Source organism: Chiloscyllium plagiosum, unplaced genomic scaffold (genome assembly GCF_037043375.1).
Source record: "Chiloscyllium plagiosum isolate Xiang-an unplaced genomic scaffold, Cpla_swu_hap1 HiC_scaffold_18, whole genome shotgun sequence".
Lineage (NCBI taxonomy): Eukaryota > Metazoa > Chordata > Chondrichthyes > Orectolobiformes > Hemiscylliidae > Chiloscyllium > Chiloscyllium plagiosum.
The window spans coordinates 56919853-56937877 of NW_028270156.1; the positions used below are offsets into that span (position 1 = coordinate 56919853).

The window sequence follows — 18025 nt, forward strand, 5'->3', positions numbered from 1 at the left end:
AATGACGACTCAAAGATCAAGGCCAAAGGCTCAGCCATCTCCTCCCTAGCTTCTCAGAAAATTCTTGGAAAAATCCCATCAGGCCCAGTGGTCTTATCTACTTTCATACCTTCTAGAATTGATTTACAAACCTCAATCCTTTCAAGTCTAATAGCCCATAACTCAGTCTTCTCCCCTACAATATTGTCCTTTTCCTGAGTGAAAACAGATGAGAAATACTCATATAGCACCTCTCTGATCTCCACAGGGTCCACACACAACTTAGCACTTCTGTCTTTGACAGGCCCAATTCCTACCCTAGTCATCCTTTTATTCCTCACATATCTATAGAAAGCTTGATGGTTCTCCTTTATTCTACCTGCTAAAGACTGTTCATGTCCCCTCCTTGCTCTTCTTAACTCGCTCTTTAAATCATTCCTAGCTACTCTGTAACTCTCCATTGCCTCATCTGAACCATCACGCCTCAACGTCACATAAGCCTCCCTCTACCGCTTAACAAGAGAAAAAATTTATTTTGTAAACCACGGTTCCCTTACATTATCACTTCCTCCCTGCCTGTTAGGGACATATCTATCAAAGACATGCAATATCTGTTCCTTAAACCAGCTCCACATTTCGATTGTCCCCATTCCCTGCATTTTGCTGCCCCATTCTATGCCTCCTAAGTCTTGCCTAATCGCATTATAATTGCCCTTCCCCCATCTAGAACTCCTGCCCTGTGGCATGTACCTATCCCTTTCCATCACTAAACTAAACGTAACCGAACTGTGGTCACTCCAACTCCTTAAATTCCATCTTTTCCCAACTTTCATTTTCCATTCAAACTCAAAAACCTTTTTATCAAACAATATAATGTATTTTCATCTCCATTTTCCTGTGAAAGCCAAGAAACACTAGCGCCAATTTTGTTCTGCTATTGATTAGAACTGTAAGTCCCCAAATCCTAAATGAGCTCAGTCACGTTAGCAATCAGATTTCCTGTTATGCTGACTTTCCAGGTAATTCAGCAATTTTTTATGTCTTTTCCTCAGTTCTTAGTCCTAATTCTTACACGTGTTCATTCAGAATTGTATTTTCTGACTGCTGCCAAGGAACAATACACAACAGACCATCTTTAATGATTCATTGCTGCCTTTACGCTAGAAAAGGCTTTAAGGAAAAAAAAACCCTAATTCCAACAATGAAATCAGTCAGTCTCAAAACTATATAAAATTTTGTTAGCAAAAATAAAAAATGCATTGAATTGAAAAATGATTGTATTTTAAAAAACAATTCATTGATTATGAAGCACTTGGGGATTCTGAGAGGATTTAAAAAGCACGTAATACAACAAACCTCTTTCCTTCTAGCTTCAACTTAACCTCAATAGACTTACAGCTTGCTGTTATGTTTATAAGAATTATGGAAGCTTCTTACCATAGGTTTGTTCAAGCATCTGGAATTATCTTTGTGACTCCAAAGATTTTTAAATTTCACACAGTGCCAAGATTTTTCCTTGAAATATGAAAGGATCTGTGAACATTTATGCACCAATTGACCGAACAAATGTACCTTTGGTTAGAACTCTCACCTTCTCCTTCATGCAGTGCTTTCTGGTCTCCGACAGCCTCAGGCACCAATTTGGCATATGAATGCTTCTCACTGCTGTCAAATTTCACCGTGTCAAAATATACCGAACCGTTGGAGACATATCTGTGGGAGCATACACCATACAAATTATTAGGCACGAGAAAGGTAATGTTACTTTTCCCCAGGAGCTGATGCCCCCAAGACTGTATAATAACTCCTCAGTACAACCTACTCAAGCATAGTTCTCATCAGAAGTCCTACACCACATCTTTCCATTCCAAATGTCTTACCCTACACACGTGTATTGTCCTCCTAAGGTCTTTGTTTGGATAAATATCCCTCTTTCCCTTGTGCAATCTTTGTATTGGACAACTCATTATCCTTATGATTTGAATGCTCTGATTCTTCCACCATCAAGATTCCAATCAACACACGTTACAAATCAATTATTTCACCCACAGACATAGATTCTCATCAGTATGTGTGGCCAAGCAAACTCAGATCTTCAACAGCCAGGCCAATTTTCACTATTATCCCAGCTTATCTGCTCCTTCAATTTTTTTCTCCTTCCCCAACTTTCAGTGAGAAAAGAATCCTTCACTATATCCAGCTCCCTTACCAGCTCTAACCTCTCTGCAGCCAACAAAAATAATTTTGTAGATAATTTTGTACTGTGACTCATCTTTTTCTTGTTTTCTTGATGAGCATCTCCCCTATTTGCACCATCTTTTTCCATAAGCTCTCCTCCACTGTCAACTTACGTGCACTGTTGCATCCAATAATGTCCTCATTCTCCTATACAATGCTACAATGGTTGCAGCATGTCTGGTGGAAATTGATAACTTTTAATGCCGGATACTGCATATAGTGAAAACAACAGGTTGGTACACCAAGATCCCACTTCTACTTCTCAGTGGTGATAATTAGCAGTCCTTTTCCCTGTTGTTTGACAGATTACTGGACTACTATAGCACCTAACCATCTCTGCTGCCATCCTGACTTTGGATGTCATTGTTCACTCTGCGTTTGGCAACAAACTGAGCTTCACTGCATGCTTTTACCCAGCATTTATCATTGGGTGGCTCCTACTTCAACAAAAGTTGAAGCATCAGCCATTGCACACACCTCACTGGGTCCAGAACTATGTTACTGAAGTTAGCAAACAATTGTGATCTGGAAAAGAAAGACAACGTTTGTATAATGCCTATGCAAATATTATTCCCAGCTTTCACAGCCTTTTCAACTTTCTGACAAGCTTAACATTACATTGAGTATCTTATTATGTATATCCATTAATCTTCTGTAGCCCACCTCCAAAGTGTTCACCCAAGTTCTTTGCAGCCAAACTGGTGTGTAACCCCATGTTCTGGTAAACTGACACCTGCTGTATCTTCATTTTCTGTTCTGGTTGCAAGCCACTTATATCCGGGGTCTCACCAAGAATGGATCTTGCCTCTAGTCTATCCACTAAATTTCATGTAGCATCAAAACTTAAGCTGGTGAATGCAGCAATGGATGTTCCACTGATAGTGAGCACCATCTCGTTCATGGCACGACGGACATGTAACCATTCCTAATCCCTACCAGTTATATTCTTCTGCCTCCCATTTGGCATCACCTTGCTCTGTATCATGTGTGGAATTGTATCAACTACTGCATTGCCATTTGAGTGTTACAGCTGCCATAATAGGAGCAAGATGGGGAATCAGTGGTTAGCACTGCTGTCTCACAGCACCAAGGACCCAGGCTTGATTTCAGCCTCCGGTGTCTGTCTATGTGGAGTTTGCACATTCTCCCTGTGTCTGTCTGGGTTTCCCCCAGGTTTTCCCCTTGTCCAAAGATGTGTAGGTCAGGTAAATTGGCGATGCTAAATTGCCCATAGTATCCAGGATGTTCAGGCTAGGTGGATTAGCCATGAGAAATGCAGGGTTGCAGGGATAGGGTAGGTGGGCGGGGGATGTCCGAGTGGGACGCTCTTCAGAAGGTTGGTGTAGACATGATAGACCAAATGGCCTGCTTCAACAGTGTAGGGATTCTATAGTTTTAAGTGAATAGTTGGTAACATATGCAGCATGGCAGATGAGAGAGTGAGACTTGCTGCAATATTAAATACATGTGTGTGTGTGTGTATATATATAGTAAATATCCTCAATCTCTGCTTTTCTCTGATGGTAATTTCTGTTGAACCACACATACCCTTGATCTTTCTTAAAGCACATTGCCTGAAATTGAATACAATACTCTCTGTTCCTGCACATCCTTTAGAATTAAACTGTTTAGTTTATGGAACCTCCCCTCATATTTCCTATTAAAACGTTTGCGTTAAACTTTCTCCACCATATGCCCATCTACGACACCTGCCTATATCCTCCTGATGTCAGTTAGTATTCCTCTCATTGTCTACTACATTTACATTTGTATCATTTGCATATTTCAAAATTACAGCCTGTTCTCTCGATTCTGACTCATTGAAACAGGATGAAAAGAATTTCTCCAAATTCACTCCTTTATTCACTACCTCGGCCTGACTCCAAATGGAAAAGCACCTTGGGCTTTTTGTTCCGCAATGTAATCATAAATACATTTGAAAAGATCTATTTTAACAATATTATATCTTCTTCTTCACTATTTATCCAATCTGCTTTTGTAAACAGTTTTGTTTGCCTATGTAATGGTTCAAGTTCAATTCACTGTTTTACAGAAAGATGCAAATATGGACTGAATAAAGGTTGTCATCAAACTGTACCTACAATCACTTTTATTATTAGGTTTTATACATCATATACACATACATATAGAAGGTACTGTGTTAGCTGTCAGTGACAAATACGTACCCATAACCATTATCAACCACCTGCTTAACAAACTGCACAATCTCAGGAACATATTCACTCACTCGAGTTAAAACATCTGCAGGCAAAACCTATAGACAAACAAAAAAACTTAGAAAGTACTGTACTGCATGATGCATGAGTAGAGTATCTGTAACTTGAGCTTTAGAATAGAGTGAAAGGAAAACATTATACCATGGGCATGAGGAGCAGGGTATTCCAGAACAGATACTGTACAGCACTTACAGTGGTCATAGGGGTCCAAAAGGGATAGTAGAAGAAAACGTTACCAAAGTGAAGATAAAATAGAATAAATCAATCTATTATACATAAATCAAATTTGAATATTTTAAAACACAGTGTAAAAATATAATTCCATAAATCCCAAAGTACACCAGTCACTGTACATGTACAGACAAAACTGACTACTCTATCACCTTACAGAGTTGGACTGCGGCTTCTATCCCAGTCTTGAGAAGTGGATTGCTTCTTCCTAGAGCCATCATACAATGGAGCTTAATCTTTCTCAGCTTCAAATCACCCTTCAGCATTTAATTAACACTTCTGGTGCTGAACTCTTAGTAAACTCCTTATACCAAGGTAATCTATTTTTACTAATTCTAAACTATTTTCTCACTTTTTCAGGAGCAACTGCTTCCATATCCAGCTCTAAGCAAGAACCTTGCAGAACTGCCCAGACTGAAACACAAAAAACCCTTTCTTCCAAGTTATGGTTGACTGACCTAATCCAAAGAAGAATTAAAAAGAACAATTCCTGACCTTCTAAATTGAAGCCTCATACATGACTGTTTACTTTATTCACCGGTGAAATCTTCCCAATATAAACAAATGAATTATTAATCTCTGGGAAGTACTTCTCTCACACTGCTTTAAAATAAATCACCATGGCTACACAAATACTTGCAGGTTAATCATTAGACACACAGAAACCCATATGCCACTCGTTCACATTCAAAAATCCAAACTCAAAAACGTGATATTAAAATATACATAAATCACAGACCTTACATTAAACCTTTAATAAAATAAAACATCCCAAAACACTTCACAGCAACATTATAAAACAAATATAGCACACAGGATGAAATTAGATCTGATAACCAACCACATGGTCAAAAAGATTGGTTGTAACATGTGTCTTCAAGGGGGAAAGTGGGGTAGGGTCAGAAAAGGGTGTGGGAATGGCATTTCAATCCTTGGGGTTAGACAATTGAGTGGTTTGACATCTGACAGTTACATAGCGACAATGAATGATTTGAGACTTGTCCATTGTGATAAAGTATTGATTGATTTTTAAACCGGCTTTCGATTAAAGAACAATATATCCTAATGTCCGAAGTAAATTGTAACAATTTACCACTACTAAAATAATTATAATTACTTACATTAAGTGCATCCATGTCTTTGTGATATTCTCCCTCCCAGTACTTGGGAAGAGTAGAAAAGATGGAATTGTCAGTCACCTGACTACCAAATTGAACATCCAGCCAATCAGACAACATATCCTTTGAATCATCCAACAGCAACTGTAAAAGAATACGATTAGACAATCATGATAGTTAAGCAAAACTGCATGATTATGCATAACATACAAATCAATACAGACTGCACTGTTATGGTAGAAGGCAAAAGTCATATTGTACTTTCGGTATAGTTCTGGTTATCTTCAAGTTTGAAGACAACACAAAACCAAGTGGCAAAAAGCTATGTCCTTATAATAGCTGGGTTGTGCAGTGTACAGGAGACAATCATGAATTTAGAAACATGCTCCAGTGAGCATTATAGGTATCCTCAATGCTGAATGACTCATTCTGTTGAACTGTTGTTTCAGAACGCAGATAGTTTGCTCCACAACACTGTGGTGAAAGTGTAGCTCTTTTCGTATGCAAACTGCAGTTGAATTGTGGAGGAGTGTCATGTAGTACATGTAGAGAGGACACACTGATCAGTAAGCAACTTCCTATTGCAGTGATTTAAATATGGTATGATTAGATGACTGGTCTGGGACAAAAGAATCAAGGTTGCTGTCAAGGAATTGAGCAAAATGATGCTTTGCAGATGTCTGGGTCCCACCTATATATGAAACAAGTGGTGTCTGATGTTGTTTCAGTATCTCTCTTTGTTAACCTGTGACATGTGCAAAGTCATGTTGTCTCTCCCCCTTCCCTCGAGAACCTCTGCCACCTCCCTGATACACAGTGAACTGCAAAATGTTGCAATGTCACTGGTTCCTGGTCAAAAGCATGCAGAGGCATAGAATTGAGGACCAAGGTGATCTTCACAATTACTGGTAACAAGCTCCTTAACCTTTTGTGGCTGCAGGTCGGGTTGAAGAATACATAGCTCATGGTACACGTCCTTAGAGAGAGAGAGAGAGAGAGAGACAGAGACAGAGAGACAGACAGAAATGGGCAGAGACAGAGAGAGACACTATACAAAAACAGAAATTGTCAGAAAAGCTCATCAGGTCTGGCAGCATGTGTGAAGAGAAATCAGTGTTAACGGTTCAGGTCCAGTGACCATTCTTTAGAACTGATGGTAACTAGGAAAAAGTTACCTTTTATGCAGAAGATAGGGTTGGGATAGGGATGGAGTAAACGACTGGTGGAGATAATGCTCAAAGAGAGAGAACGTTGGATAGACAAAGGAATAAGTAACAGGGAGAAAGTGAGGACTGCGGATGCTGGAGAACAGAGTCAAAGAGATTGGTGTTGGAAAAGCACTGCCGGTCAGGCAGCATCCGAGGAGCAGGAGAATGTCAGCCTAGGAGAATGAATAGCTACTAATGGGGACTAATAGTGGCTGACAACGGGTACTGTGTAATCACAGACCACGTGATGACAATACCTGGTGTATGGGGGCTGAGATGAGGACATGGGAGGGTGTGCCTCAAGCCTTAAATTGTTGAACTTGATACTGAAATGGGGGAGTTTGGAAGTGAAGGAGACGAGGACCAGGGTGTCCCGGAGGGAACGGTCCCTATGGAAGGCTGACAAGGGAGGGAAAGGCAATATGTATCTGATGATGGCATCTCACTGAGAATGACTGAAATGGCAGCTAATGTTTCTCTAGATGTGGATGCTGTACACATGGCAGGTGAGGTTGAGGGGAGCCTGTCAGTATTGTAGGAGGGAAGTTGAGGGTGTTGAGGGCTGAAGTGCAAGAGATGGGTCACACTCAACTGAAAGCCTGTCAACTATGATGCTGGGCATCCTTGTTTGAGGATGAAGGTGGACATTTCAGAAGCCCCATTGTTGAAGTTGGAATAATCAGAACAGATGCAATGGAGACGTAGGAGGGAGAATGGAATCTAGGTAAATGGAATCTCTTTAGTGTGAACATAGGAGGTATAGTTAGTAAGGTTGCAGATGAGACTCAAAATTGGAGGCTTAGTGGACGGCAAAGAAGGTTACCTCAGATTACAATGGGATCTTGATCAGATGGGTCAATGGACCAAGGTGTGTGAGATGGAGTTTAATTTAGATAAATGTGAGGTGCTGCGAAAAGACCTTGGAGTGCAGGTTCGTAGTTCCATGAAAATGGAGTCGCAAGTAGATAGGATAGTGAAGAAGACATTTGGTATGCTTTCCTTTATTGGTCAGAGTATTGAGTATAGGAGTGACAAAGTCATGTTGCAGTTGTACAGTACATTGGTTAGGCCATTTTTGGAATATTATGTGCAATTCTGGTCTCCCTCCTATAGGAAAGGTGTTGTGAAACTTGAAAGGGTTCAAAAAAGATTTACAAGGATGTTGCCCGAGTTGGATGGTTTGAGCTGTAGGAAGAGGCTGAATAGGCAGGCGATGTTTTCCCTGGAGCATTGCAGGGGACCTTACAGAGGTTTATAAAATTATGACAGACATGGATTGGGTAAATAGACAAGGTCTTTTCCCTGGTTTGGGGGAGTCTAGAACTAGAGGGCATAGGTTTAGGGTCAAAGGGGAAATATTTAAAAGGGACCTAAGGGGCAACTTTTTCACGCCAAGGCTGGTGCACGTATGGAATGAGCTGCCAGAAGTGATGGAGGAGGCTGGTACATTTACAACATTTAAAAGACATCTGGATGGGTATATGAATAAGAAGGGTTGAGAGGGCCCTTTGCTAGGCCAAGTGCTAGCAAATGGGACTAGATTAATATAGGATATCTGGTTGGCATGATTGAATTGGACTGAAGGGTCTGTTTCCATGCAATACATCTCTATGAGCCTCTGTATAGTCAAGGTAATGGTGGGAATCAATCAGTTCATAGTGGTTATTGGTGGCCAGCTTCTCCCTGGAAATGGAAACAGATGTCGAGGAAGAGAAGGGAGGAGTCAAAGAAGGGCTAGGTGAAGGTGGGAGTGGGGTGGAAATTGGAAGCAAAATTGATAAACGTTTGCAATTCTGGACAAGACAGGGAAGCAGCACTGATGGTATCATTGATATGCCAGTGTAAGAGTTCTGGGTGGGGGCTAGAAAAAGACTGGAACAAAGAATATTCCAAATACCCCACAAAGACACAAGCATAACTGGGATCCATGTAGGTCCCCCTGGTCACCCATTTGACCTGAAGAAAGTGAGAGGAGTTAGAAGAGCAGTTGTTCAGGGTGAGGACAAACTCGGCCACATGGATAAGGATGGTGTAGAAGGGGATGGTTCAGGCCTTTTTATCAGGAGCGAGTGGAGAGCCCTGATACCATCTGGACGTGTCAAGAGACTGTATGTCTATCGTAAAGGGAAGGCGGTTGGAATTTGCAAACTGGAAACTCTGAAACAGATGCAAAGCATCAAAGGAATCAGGAATGTAAATAGGAAGGGGTTGGACAAGGGAAGAATAAAAATCGAGTCAAGGTAAGGAGAGATGAGTTTTATGGGGCAGGAGCAGGCAGAAACAGAGTGCACGGGCAGTTCTGTTTATAGATTTTGGGAAGGAGGTAGAAGCAGGGTGTACTGGATTGGGAGACTATAAGCTTGGAAGCAGTTGGGTGGGTGGGGGGAAACCAGATGAAATGAGGTTAGTGACCACAATGGACATAATGACCTGATATTCCAAGGCAGGGTCATTGTAGGAGGAGGTATCTGAGAGCTGGTGCTCAGCCTCTGCAATGTTGAGTTCAGTCCACCAGATAGTAACAGTACCACCCTGGTCAGTAGGCTTAATTACAAAGTCCAAGTTGGATCTGAGAGCACGGAGTGCAGGAGGCTTATGGGGAGATAAGTTGGAATGGGTGAGGAGGGGGCGGGGGCAGAGAAATTAAGAAACAGAGAAGATATGCTTTCCATCAGCATGCTGTAGATATTTTGTTCTCTATGTCATTCTAGGTACTTATGGATGCAGCAACCTTTGTTTTAACCAGAACCTGAGGAACTGGCCCTCTTCATATGTAAGTTACATACCTCAAACACAAAAAGTTTGGTATATTATCACTCTATTAGAGTAGTCAGTTCAGGGTGTGAAGGCTCTCTGCTAGTAACTTCTATTTAAGTCAATAAGTGACATATGCTGGAAATAAAGTGAAACAGTGATGTTATACCCCTGCATTACATTGCTATTACTTACTGTGTATATTTACATTGATTATATGGGCCTCTTGATCAACCAGAATATTTGGACAACTGGCACATTCCTGGTCCTGTAGGCATTGGTTTAGAAAAGAAATTGCTGTTGCTATGCAAAATGTCCTTAACTCAAACAATTATTGGTGCCGTTCAGTCTACCTAGCAGCTATTTCTGATTTTTCAATCATTCCTTTTCTATTCTCAACATATTAGTAAACTGTGAACCTTGACCTTAACAGAGTTGTCTAAATGTAGAAACATATGTGAATCAAGTTTATGAATAATAAAGGGCCTAAGTGGTGTTGAGGCTCTGAAGTCATTAAATCTGCCTCATCCACTAGCTTAATTTAACAATTCACTATTCTACTCTGTGTCTCAACTTTCAAACAATGACAAATAATCATCTCCTTGGTTGTGCCATACCTTAGCCCGTTTGGTAATCTCCCCGTTGGAAAGTGCTTGTTGCATCGCCTCTTCCAGGGATTTCAGGGATGACTCAACTGCTTGGTTGACTTTCTGCAGCATCTGCTTCTTGTCTGGGTCAGTGGTTTCAGCAAATTTCACAGAGAAAGACTAGAATATGGGAAGCAAGGATATAAGTAACAATTTAAAGCAGGATATGATTTTAATTATCATGTCATCAACAATAGATAAAGTACAACAAAAATCAGATTTTTGGTGTCTGTCTCTAATCCCATTCCAAAGAAGTAAAAAAAAACAAATCATGTATTCATCCAGGTAATAGGTGACAGCTCTGGGAGTTATAGATTATTTATTTGTTATAGTATTAGTATTGTTAAGATGGGATTTGGACATGGCAAATAAAGCACAATCTGGATTAGTGGTGCTGGAAGAGCACAGCAGTTCAGGCAGCATCCGTGGAGCAGTAAAATCACAATGTCTTATTTTCCCAGTCACTCTTCTTCTACCCCAACTTGATCCAAATGACCTGGTATATCCTGTCTAAACTTCCCAACTCCCATCAAAGAACTAAGCCACCATCAAAATTGGATTGAACCTGTATCTGCCACAGCCACTTCATAAATTGATGAACTTGTGCAACTGGAATCAGAGTTCCACACTTTTAAACAATTTAGTGTTCACAAATTGTCACGAGAGGTGAGCCAATATGTTAAAATAAAGGTTAAAAGGAATATCTGAATGTTGGAACTGAGCTACATAATATGACAACATCTCATGCAGGTAAAATTAAACACTCTTCAAGCTTACAAGTGCTTGATTATTTGTCTTAACTGGGAGTTCTGCTGAGATTGTGCACAATCTTGTGCTGAAACAAGGTCAGAAATATCTAATAAAGACAGTGTGTAACAAAGTCAAATAGACCAGCATTTAATCCTGCGTAACCTAATCTCACGTAGGATAGCTGAAGGGTTGACATTAATCTCAGCCTCCTTGGCTAGCAAATATTGAAAATAAAACTAGTTCCTGAAGACTACCCAATGACCAGAGTCAGGAACTGTGTACTTTTGTACCTTGAAGAGCAGGATTGGAATCAACTGTTTCGCCAGAGTGGAATATTTTGATGGCGATCACTGTTTAAATTTACAAGAGTATAAAGCAGTACGAAAATAAGGTGGACTAAGTGCAACAGAGTGTAAGCAACATCGTGAAACAGGGAATCAGCACATTGAGAGGAGGTGGAAACAAAAAAGAGAACTGAAATGATCTGAGAGAGAGCGTTGTTGAATCATCAATGTGGTTCACAATCTTGACACGAGGTGATAAAGAGCGCACAAAAATCTTTCTTTCTTTCTTTCTCATTTGGTGAAGAAGTTGGACAAAACAAATCAGTTAATTCTGCCTTGCAACCAACACCAAAGAGAGTAAAGAGTTAAATACAACTTTGTCTGATATTCCTTTGATCTGATAGTGTGCTCTCACTGAGATTCACAGACAACATCAACAGGGATATAACAAAAAGGAAAAATCTGGGGAAGAACATGGTTTCGTAGTATTGTAAATATTGTAAAAAGGTTAAATTATGGCGTGATGTACCTCAGTAACCAGGTTTAAAAAAAAGTATGGGGCAATCATTTTTCGGTATAGAATGTAGAAGCAACTTCAATATTATGGTACCTTCAGAGCCTCACTGATGTCCTGTAGAAGTTGTATAGGAGGCAAAGTTTTCTCTTTGTACTGTTCAAATAGGTGATTCTGTCGAGCTCGCTTGATAATCTGTGCGAAAAAAAACCAGCTTCTACATCAGTAAAGCAGCATAATGGAGAGAAAGTGAGTACAAACCACATACAAGTTCAGGAGAGAATATATCACCACACCATTGACCAGGAGAGACAGACATAAATCCAGCACAATATTATTCCAATGTACTATGGGAGCAGTAACCAACCAACAAAGTATAATTTGCAATCACACTTATAGTACAGTTGAAACTCTAATATTTTTGGGAATATGAAGCTTTAAAGTAATTTCCTGAAAGACATCAGAAAATCTCGCATTTCGACCTGCACATGGAAGGATATGAAGAGACTGGCAATAAACTTCATCTAACATCTGTATAGATACTTAAGAGGAGACAGAAAAAAATACATGCTAAAATTCACGAATGAATATTTTACACTGACTGTAAAAGTATCAAGTTCTCACAGTGACATTAATTATCCCAATTACATAGATAGCCACTAGGGATTCAAATCAGAAGACAGAAAGTACACATTCAGACAAGGCAAGCTGTTTGTTTCTTTATATTTCATTAGTGGATGTGAGTAATTTGTTTCCCATCTCCTATTACCTCTGTGAAGGTGATGATGGGCTACCTTTTTAAATACAGCAATCCATATGGTGTAGGCACACGTGCGCACACACACACAGACACAATTGTTAGGAAGTTCCAGGCCTTTGAACAGACATTTTGACTTGAATCTTACAGAATCTACAAGAAAAATCAACTAATCCCCATGCAGGATATTCTACTTAATGCAACTGTAATAAACTTACAAGTGAAGGAATAAATATACAATTCCAAGTCAAGATAGTGTATGGCTTAAAAGGGAAGTGTCGGATATAGATCTTCAAAAAGACAGTGAGGAGTTGAAGACTGCCCATTAGTTAATAGGTGAAATAGCACAACAGCAATCATGCCTCCATACCGTCATGGGAACACGAGGAAAACCAGAACTGCTACATTCCAAAAATCCGTAAATTCTGCACGGAGCCCAAAGAGAAGTTTCAAACAACCTTTTTCCTACTTGAGGTACCCTCCTTCAGACAGTATAATGATACATCTCAAACAGTTCTCTGGCATGTGGAATCCTCCTAACAGTGCTTTGTCTTTAGATTTGGTGCACAGCTTAAATAGAGTCAATCATTACAGGTCTATTGAATCATGCCAAAGAATTGCCCAAGACACTGCATGTAAGCAATTTTATTCAACTAATTCATGCCAGTGTATGTGCTCCTGTCATGCTAAATGAAGATGTCATATTCTTAACTTTTAAGATATGAAATTTATGCAATGTATACTTTTATGTTTTGGAATGTACTTCTAGATATTTTATGAATAAAGAATATTTTTGTCAAAAAAGTCTGTGAAATGCCTTTTTACCCCTTTCCCTTGAGTTGTATATCTCAACAGAATATATTTTATAAATACTAAGTTTATTACAATTATATGATTCTACATGGGGATTAGTTAAGTTTTCATACAAATTCTCTAAGATTCAAATCAAAATACCTTGCAATGTACTATTTATCTTTTTACAATTTATTGAATAAAGGTTATTATAGATTCATAGAAATGTACAGCATGGAAACAGACCCTTCAGTCCAACTCATCCATGCTCACCAAATATTCTACATTAATCGAGTCCCATTTGCCAGCACCTAGCCTCTATCACTCTAAACCCTTCCTATTCATATACCTACCCAGGTGTTTTAAATGTTGTAATTATACCAGCCTCCAGCACCTCCTCTGGCAGCTCATTCCGTACATGCACCAGCCTCTGTGTGAAAAAAGTGCTTTCTAGTTTTGGATTCCCCTACCCTGGGGAAAAGATCTTGACTACCCTTTCCATGCCACTCATGATTTTATAAATCTCTATAAGGTCACTCCTCATTCTCCAACACGCCAAGGAAAATAACCACAGCCTTTCCCTATAGCTCAAACCCTCCAATTCTAACAACATCCTTGTAAATCTTTTCTGAACCAATGGGGCGGCACGGTGGTGCAATGGTTAGCACTGCTGCCTCACTGCACCAGGGACTCAGGTTCAATTTCCACAATGGGTGACTGTCTGTTTGGACATTCCCCCTATGTCTGCGTGGTTTTGTATCCAGGTGCTGCGGTTTCCTTCCACAATCCAAAATGAGCAGGTCAGGTGAATTGGCCATGCTAAATTACCCATAGTGTTAGATGCCTCAGTCAGGGATAAATATAGGGAAGGGGACTGGGTCTGGGTGAGTTACTCTTTGGGAGGTCGGTGTGGACTTGTTGGGCTGAAGGGCCTGTTTCCATACTGTAGGGAATCTAATCTAATGTGAACGATTTAAAGTTTCACAACATCATTCCAGTAGCAGGGAGACCAGGATCACAGTATTCCAAAAGTGGCCTAATCAATGTCCTGTACAGCTGCAAAGATTACCTGCCAACCCCTTTCCTCATTGCACTGACCAAAAGGCAAGCGTATCAAACAACTTCTTTACTACTCTGTCTACTTGTGACTCCACTCTCAAGGAACTATGAATTTGTACTCCGAGGTCTCTTTGTTCAGCAACACTCCCCAGGACCTTACTATAAAGTCTATAAGTCCTTCCTTGCTTTGCCTTTCCAAAATGCAGCAACTCACATTTATCTAAATTAACGTGGGCGGCATGGTGGCACAGTGGTTAGCACTGCTGCCTCACAGCGCCTGAGACCTGGGTTCAATTCCTGCCTCAGGCGACTGACTGTGTGGAGTTTGCATGTTCTCCCCGTGTCTGCGTGGGTTTCCTCCGGGTGCTCCGGTTTCCTCCCACAGTCCAAAGATGTGCAGGTTAGGTGAATTGGCCATACTAAATTGCCCGTAGTATTAGGTAAGGGGTAAATGTAGGGGTATGGGTGGGTTTCGCTTCGGCGGGTCGGTGTGGACTTGTTGGGCCGAAGGGCCTGTTTCCACACTGTAATGTAATGTAATGTAATGTAATCTAATCTAATCTAAACTCCATCTGCCACTCCTCTGCCTATCAGCCCATCTGATCAAATTGTACTGTGGACCCATTGTACTGTGAGGTAATCTTTTTCACTGTCCACTATACCAACAATTTTGGTGTCATCTACAACCTAGAAAAAAAAGAATCCTGCCTGAACAACCAGTCAATCTATGTTCCATACCTTATTTTGTGAAAGCAATTAATTTAATTTTACACCTTTTTTTATCTATTCACTTCATCCTTAACATTTGCTATTGTTTAAAGTTAGCAATATATAACAAGTATGCAGAATATAGCATCTGAAGGAAAATATCTATAATTTAGTATAGTGGAATGAGTGAGCTATTCTGTGAGTACGGCACTGCTGGGGCATATTGAACTATCGTGTCATTGTGGATAGAAAACATGATTGTTGGCAAATTGAGAGTCAGTCAGAATAAAGTACAGAAAATGTTTCTTTGATAAAGTCCAATTAGGATTCAAGTTAATGTTAATCAGCAGATACTAACAGAAGTGTTAACTTAGTCTTACCTTGTCATCTACATCTGTGATGTTCATACAGTAGAATACATCATATTTGAAGTAATTCATCAGAATCCGTCGCAGAATGTCAAAGGAGATGTAAGACCTGCAAATGTCAGCAAGAAATAGCTTAGCCTATTTAGACCTGAAACGACAAGTCATAGGCTTTTGTTGGTGTCAGACATAGCATCACCTGTGAAGTTACAACAACCTGGGCAACATCACAGGGTTGGAGGATTACCAAAGATGGCCACTTTTAAAAATAAAAGACCCCTTACCTATTGCAGGCATTGCAAACAAACTTCATCCTTTTCTTGAAAAGCCCAGCAGGTCAGGCAGCATCCGAGGAGCAGGAGAATCAACATTTCGAGCATTAGCCCTTCATCCTCATTCCTGATGAAGAGCTTATGACCAAAATGTCAATTCTCCTGCTCCTCGGCCTGACCTGTTGTGTTTTTCCAGCAGCACAACAGATCTCCACCATCTGCAGTCCTCACTTTCTCCTCCTTCATCCTTTCCTTACATAAATATCCACATGCACTCCACTCTTCAGCAAGAGCCACTGGACATCAGTTAGGAACCCTGGCTGATGGCATCAAAAGCAACTATAAAATAAATCTATCACAATCTCAAATCAACTAATGTAGCTACTGAGCAGACAGTGAATCAGGGGTTTCATTATTCTGTATGTTTCAATGTCCAAAAGGTCATATATTTACCAAAACACCTCAAAATAAATGGCACTGACAGATGTCCATGACTTGACACAGGCTATTAACAAAACATGATGGCATGCCATGTCGGGTCACATCTGGTTGGTTAAATTTGCCCTGGACCATGCCAAGATAACAATGGTAGTTATGCCAAAACTCATAGCAATATAGTGGATGGATCAAGAGTAACAAGATGACATCTGTGTCTCTCTGTGCACATTTCTATTTACTACCACAGAATGTTTAAACCTGTGCACTGTTCAGTATAACAGTGAACAGTGATGCAGGACCCTTTTCAAACAAAACACAATGGATAGTCTCCAATAGCAGGCATTACAACCAAACTTGATCTTACCTCTGTGTAAATGCCCACTCTAATTGCATTCCAAGAGGAGTCACAGGTAAGCAATCAGGAGCTGGAATTCTGTCATCTATCACCCCAGCTCATACAACAGTAATAGTGGATTGATAGTAGAAGAGCTTATGCAAGAATGAAAGAATTAGCTGAAGAAGCAGTGAAATGATTTCACATGACAGATTACCTGGCATGTCCCATGTGTGAAGCATCATAAACAGTGGGCCCACAGCAGTACCATAACACACGTTTCCCATTCTGGGGACGAAATATCTCCTGTCAGAGGGAAATACATGTTGAGATTTAGAAATACAAGTATTGTTGTCAACAATTTTTGGACCAGCATGTTAACACAGAATTAAACTAAATTTTAATTTTGGCTGAGTTACTTCGACTAGGACAACACACCCATCCTAGGACAAGCCAAACAGAGACACGCACGAGACTTCCTAGAAGCATGGCATTCCAACCAGAACTCTATCAACAAACACATTGTCTTGGGCCCCGTTTAACACCCTCTGAGAAAAAGAACAGGAAATGATATCACCAACCCAAAGAAATGCAAACATATAAATAGAAAGCAGGAATCATCAGCAGTGCTTCGTCCAGAGGCTCACTGAGGACGTTACCTAGTATGGTGACGAAACGTCTGTAAAAGAACCTTCCAGCTCAGCAAGCAAAACTACATCCAGAACCTCAACTTGAGCTACAAACCTTCTCAAAATTCAATAACTTATTTTGTTCACTGGGTGCAGCCCTTACTCACTGAAACATCTTTCTTCTCCACCCTCCCTGCTACCTGGAGTTTTGCACCAGATGTCGGGGAGCTGGCGTGCAAACTCAGCAAAAAATGATGATGGATTATGGGAATCAAATCTTAAAACTTTAAAAAACATTAATTGGCATGTGAGAGAAGCAGCTTTATGGGGGAGGGGGTGCGCAAATCCCAGGGCCAAGTTCTCAGTCCCAATCCTCTCCTCAATAAAAAGGATCTCAACTCTGTTCAAACCTTTTTGCCTTTACCAAGCAATGAATGTGTCTTTTACATTGATATGAACTGAACAGCAATGAGCATATGATATGCTTCATCTAATTACAATTTCCAATTTTAATATGATATGGAGGTGCTGGTGTTGGACTGGGGTGAACAAGGTCAGAAGTCACATGACACCAGGTTATAGTTACATTTATTTAAAATCACATTTAACATCCTTCCTCAGATGACGGAGAAGCACAGCTCCGAAAACTTGTGATTTCAAATAAACCTGTTGAACTATAACCTGGTGTCATGTAATCTGAACCAGTTTTAA

The 18025-nt window shown here is 40.2% G+C and overlaps 1 protein-coding gene and 1 long non-coding RNA gene across 3 annotated transcripts in view; one reads left to right on the forward strand and one right to left on the reverse strand.

Moving 5' to 3' along the window:
• Positions 1-18025, forward strand: part of LOC122557915 (uncharacterized) — a 177795-nt gene that overhangs the window by 72677 nt on the left and 87093 nt on the right. Inside the window, exon 2 of the long non-coding RNA XR_015760198.1 lies at positions 9723-9784. This is a non-coding gene — a long non-coding RNA (uncharacterized LOC122557915). The remainder of the gene's footprint in view (positions 1-9722; positions 9785-18025) is intronic.
• Positions 1-18025, reverse strand: part of cars1 (cysteinyl-tRNA synthetase 1) — a 79142-nt gene that overhangs the window by 48147 nt on the left and 12970 nt on the right. For both annotated transcript variants that reach the window (XM_043706118.2, XM_043706119.2), the window contains 7 exons: positions 16903-16991; positions 15657-15753; positions 12057-12155; positions 10383-10532; positions 5807-5947; positions 4404-4492; positions 1571-1692 (listed from right to left, as the gene is read on the reverse strand). In XM_043706118.2, the coding sequence (XP_043562053.1) occupies positions 1571-1692; positions 4404-4492; positions 5807-5947; positions 10383-10532; positions 12057-12155; positions 15657-15753; positions 16903-16991 (787 nt within the window). The remainder of the gene's footprint in view (positions 1-1570; positions 1693-4403; positions 4493-5806; positions 5948-10382; positions 10533-12056; positions 12156-15656; positions 15754-16902; positions 16992-18025) is intronic.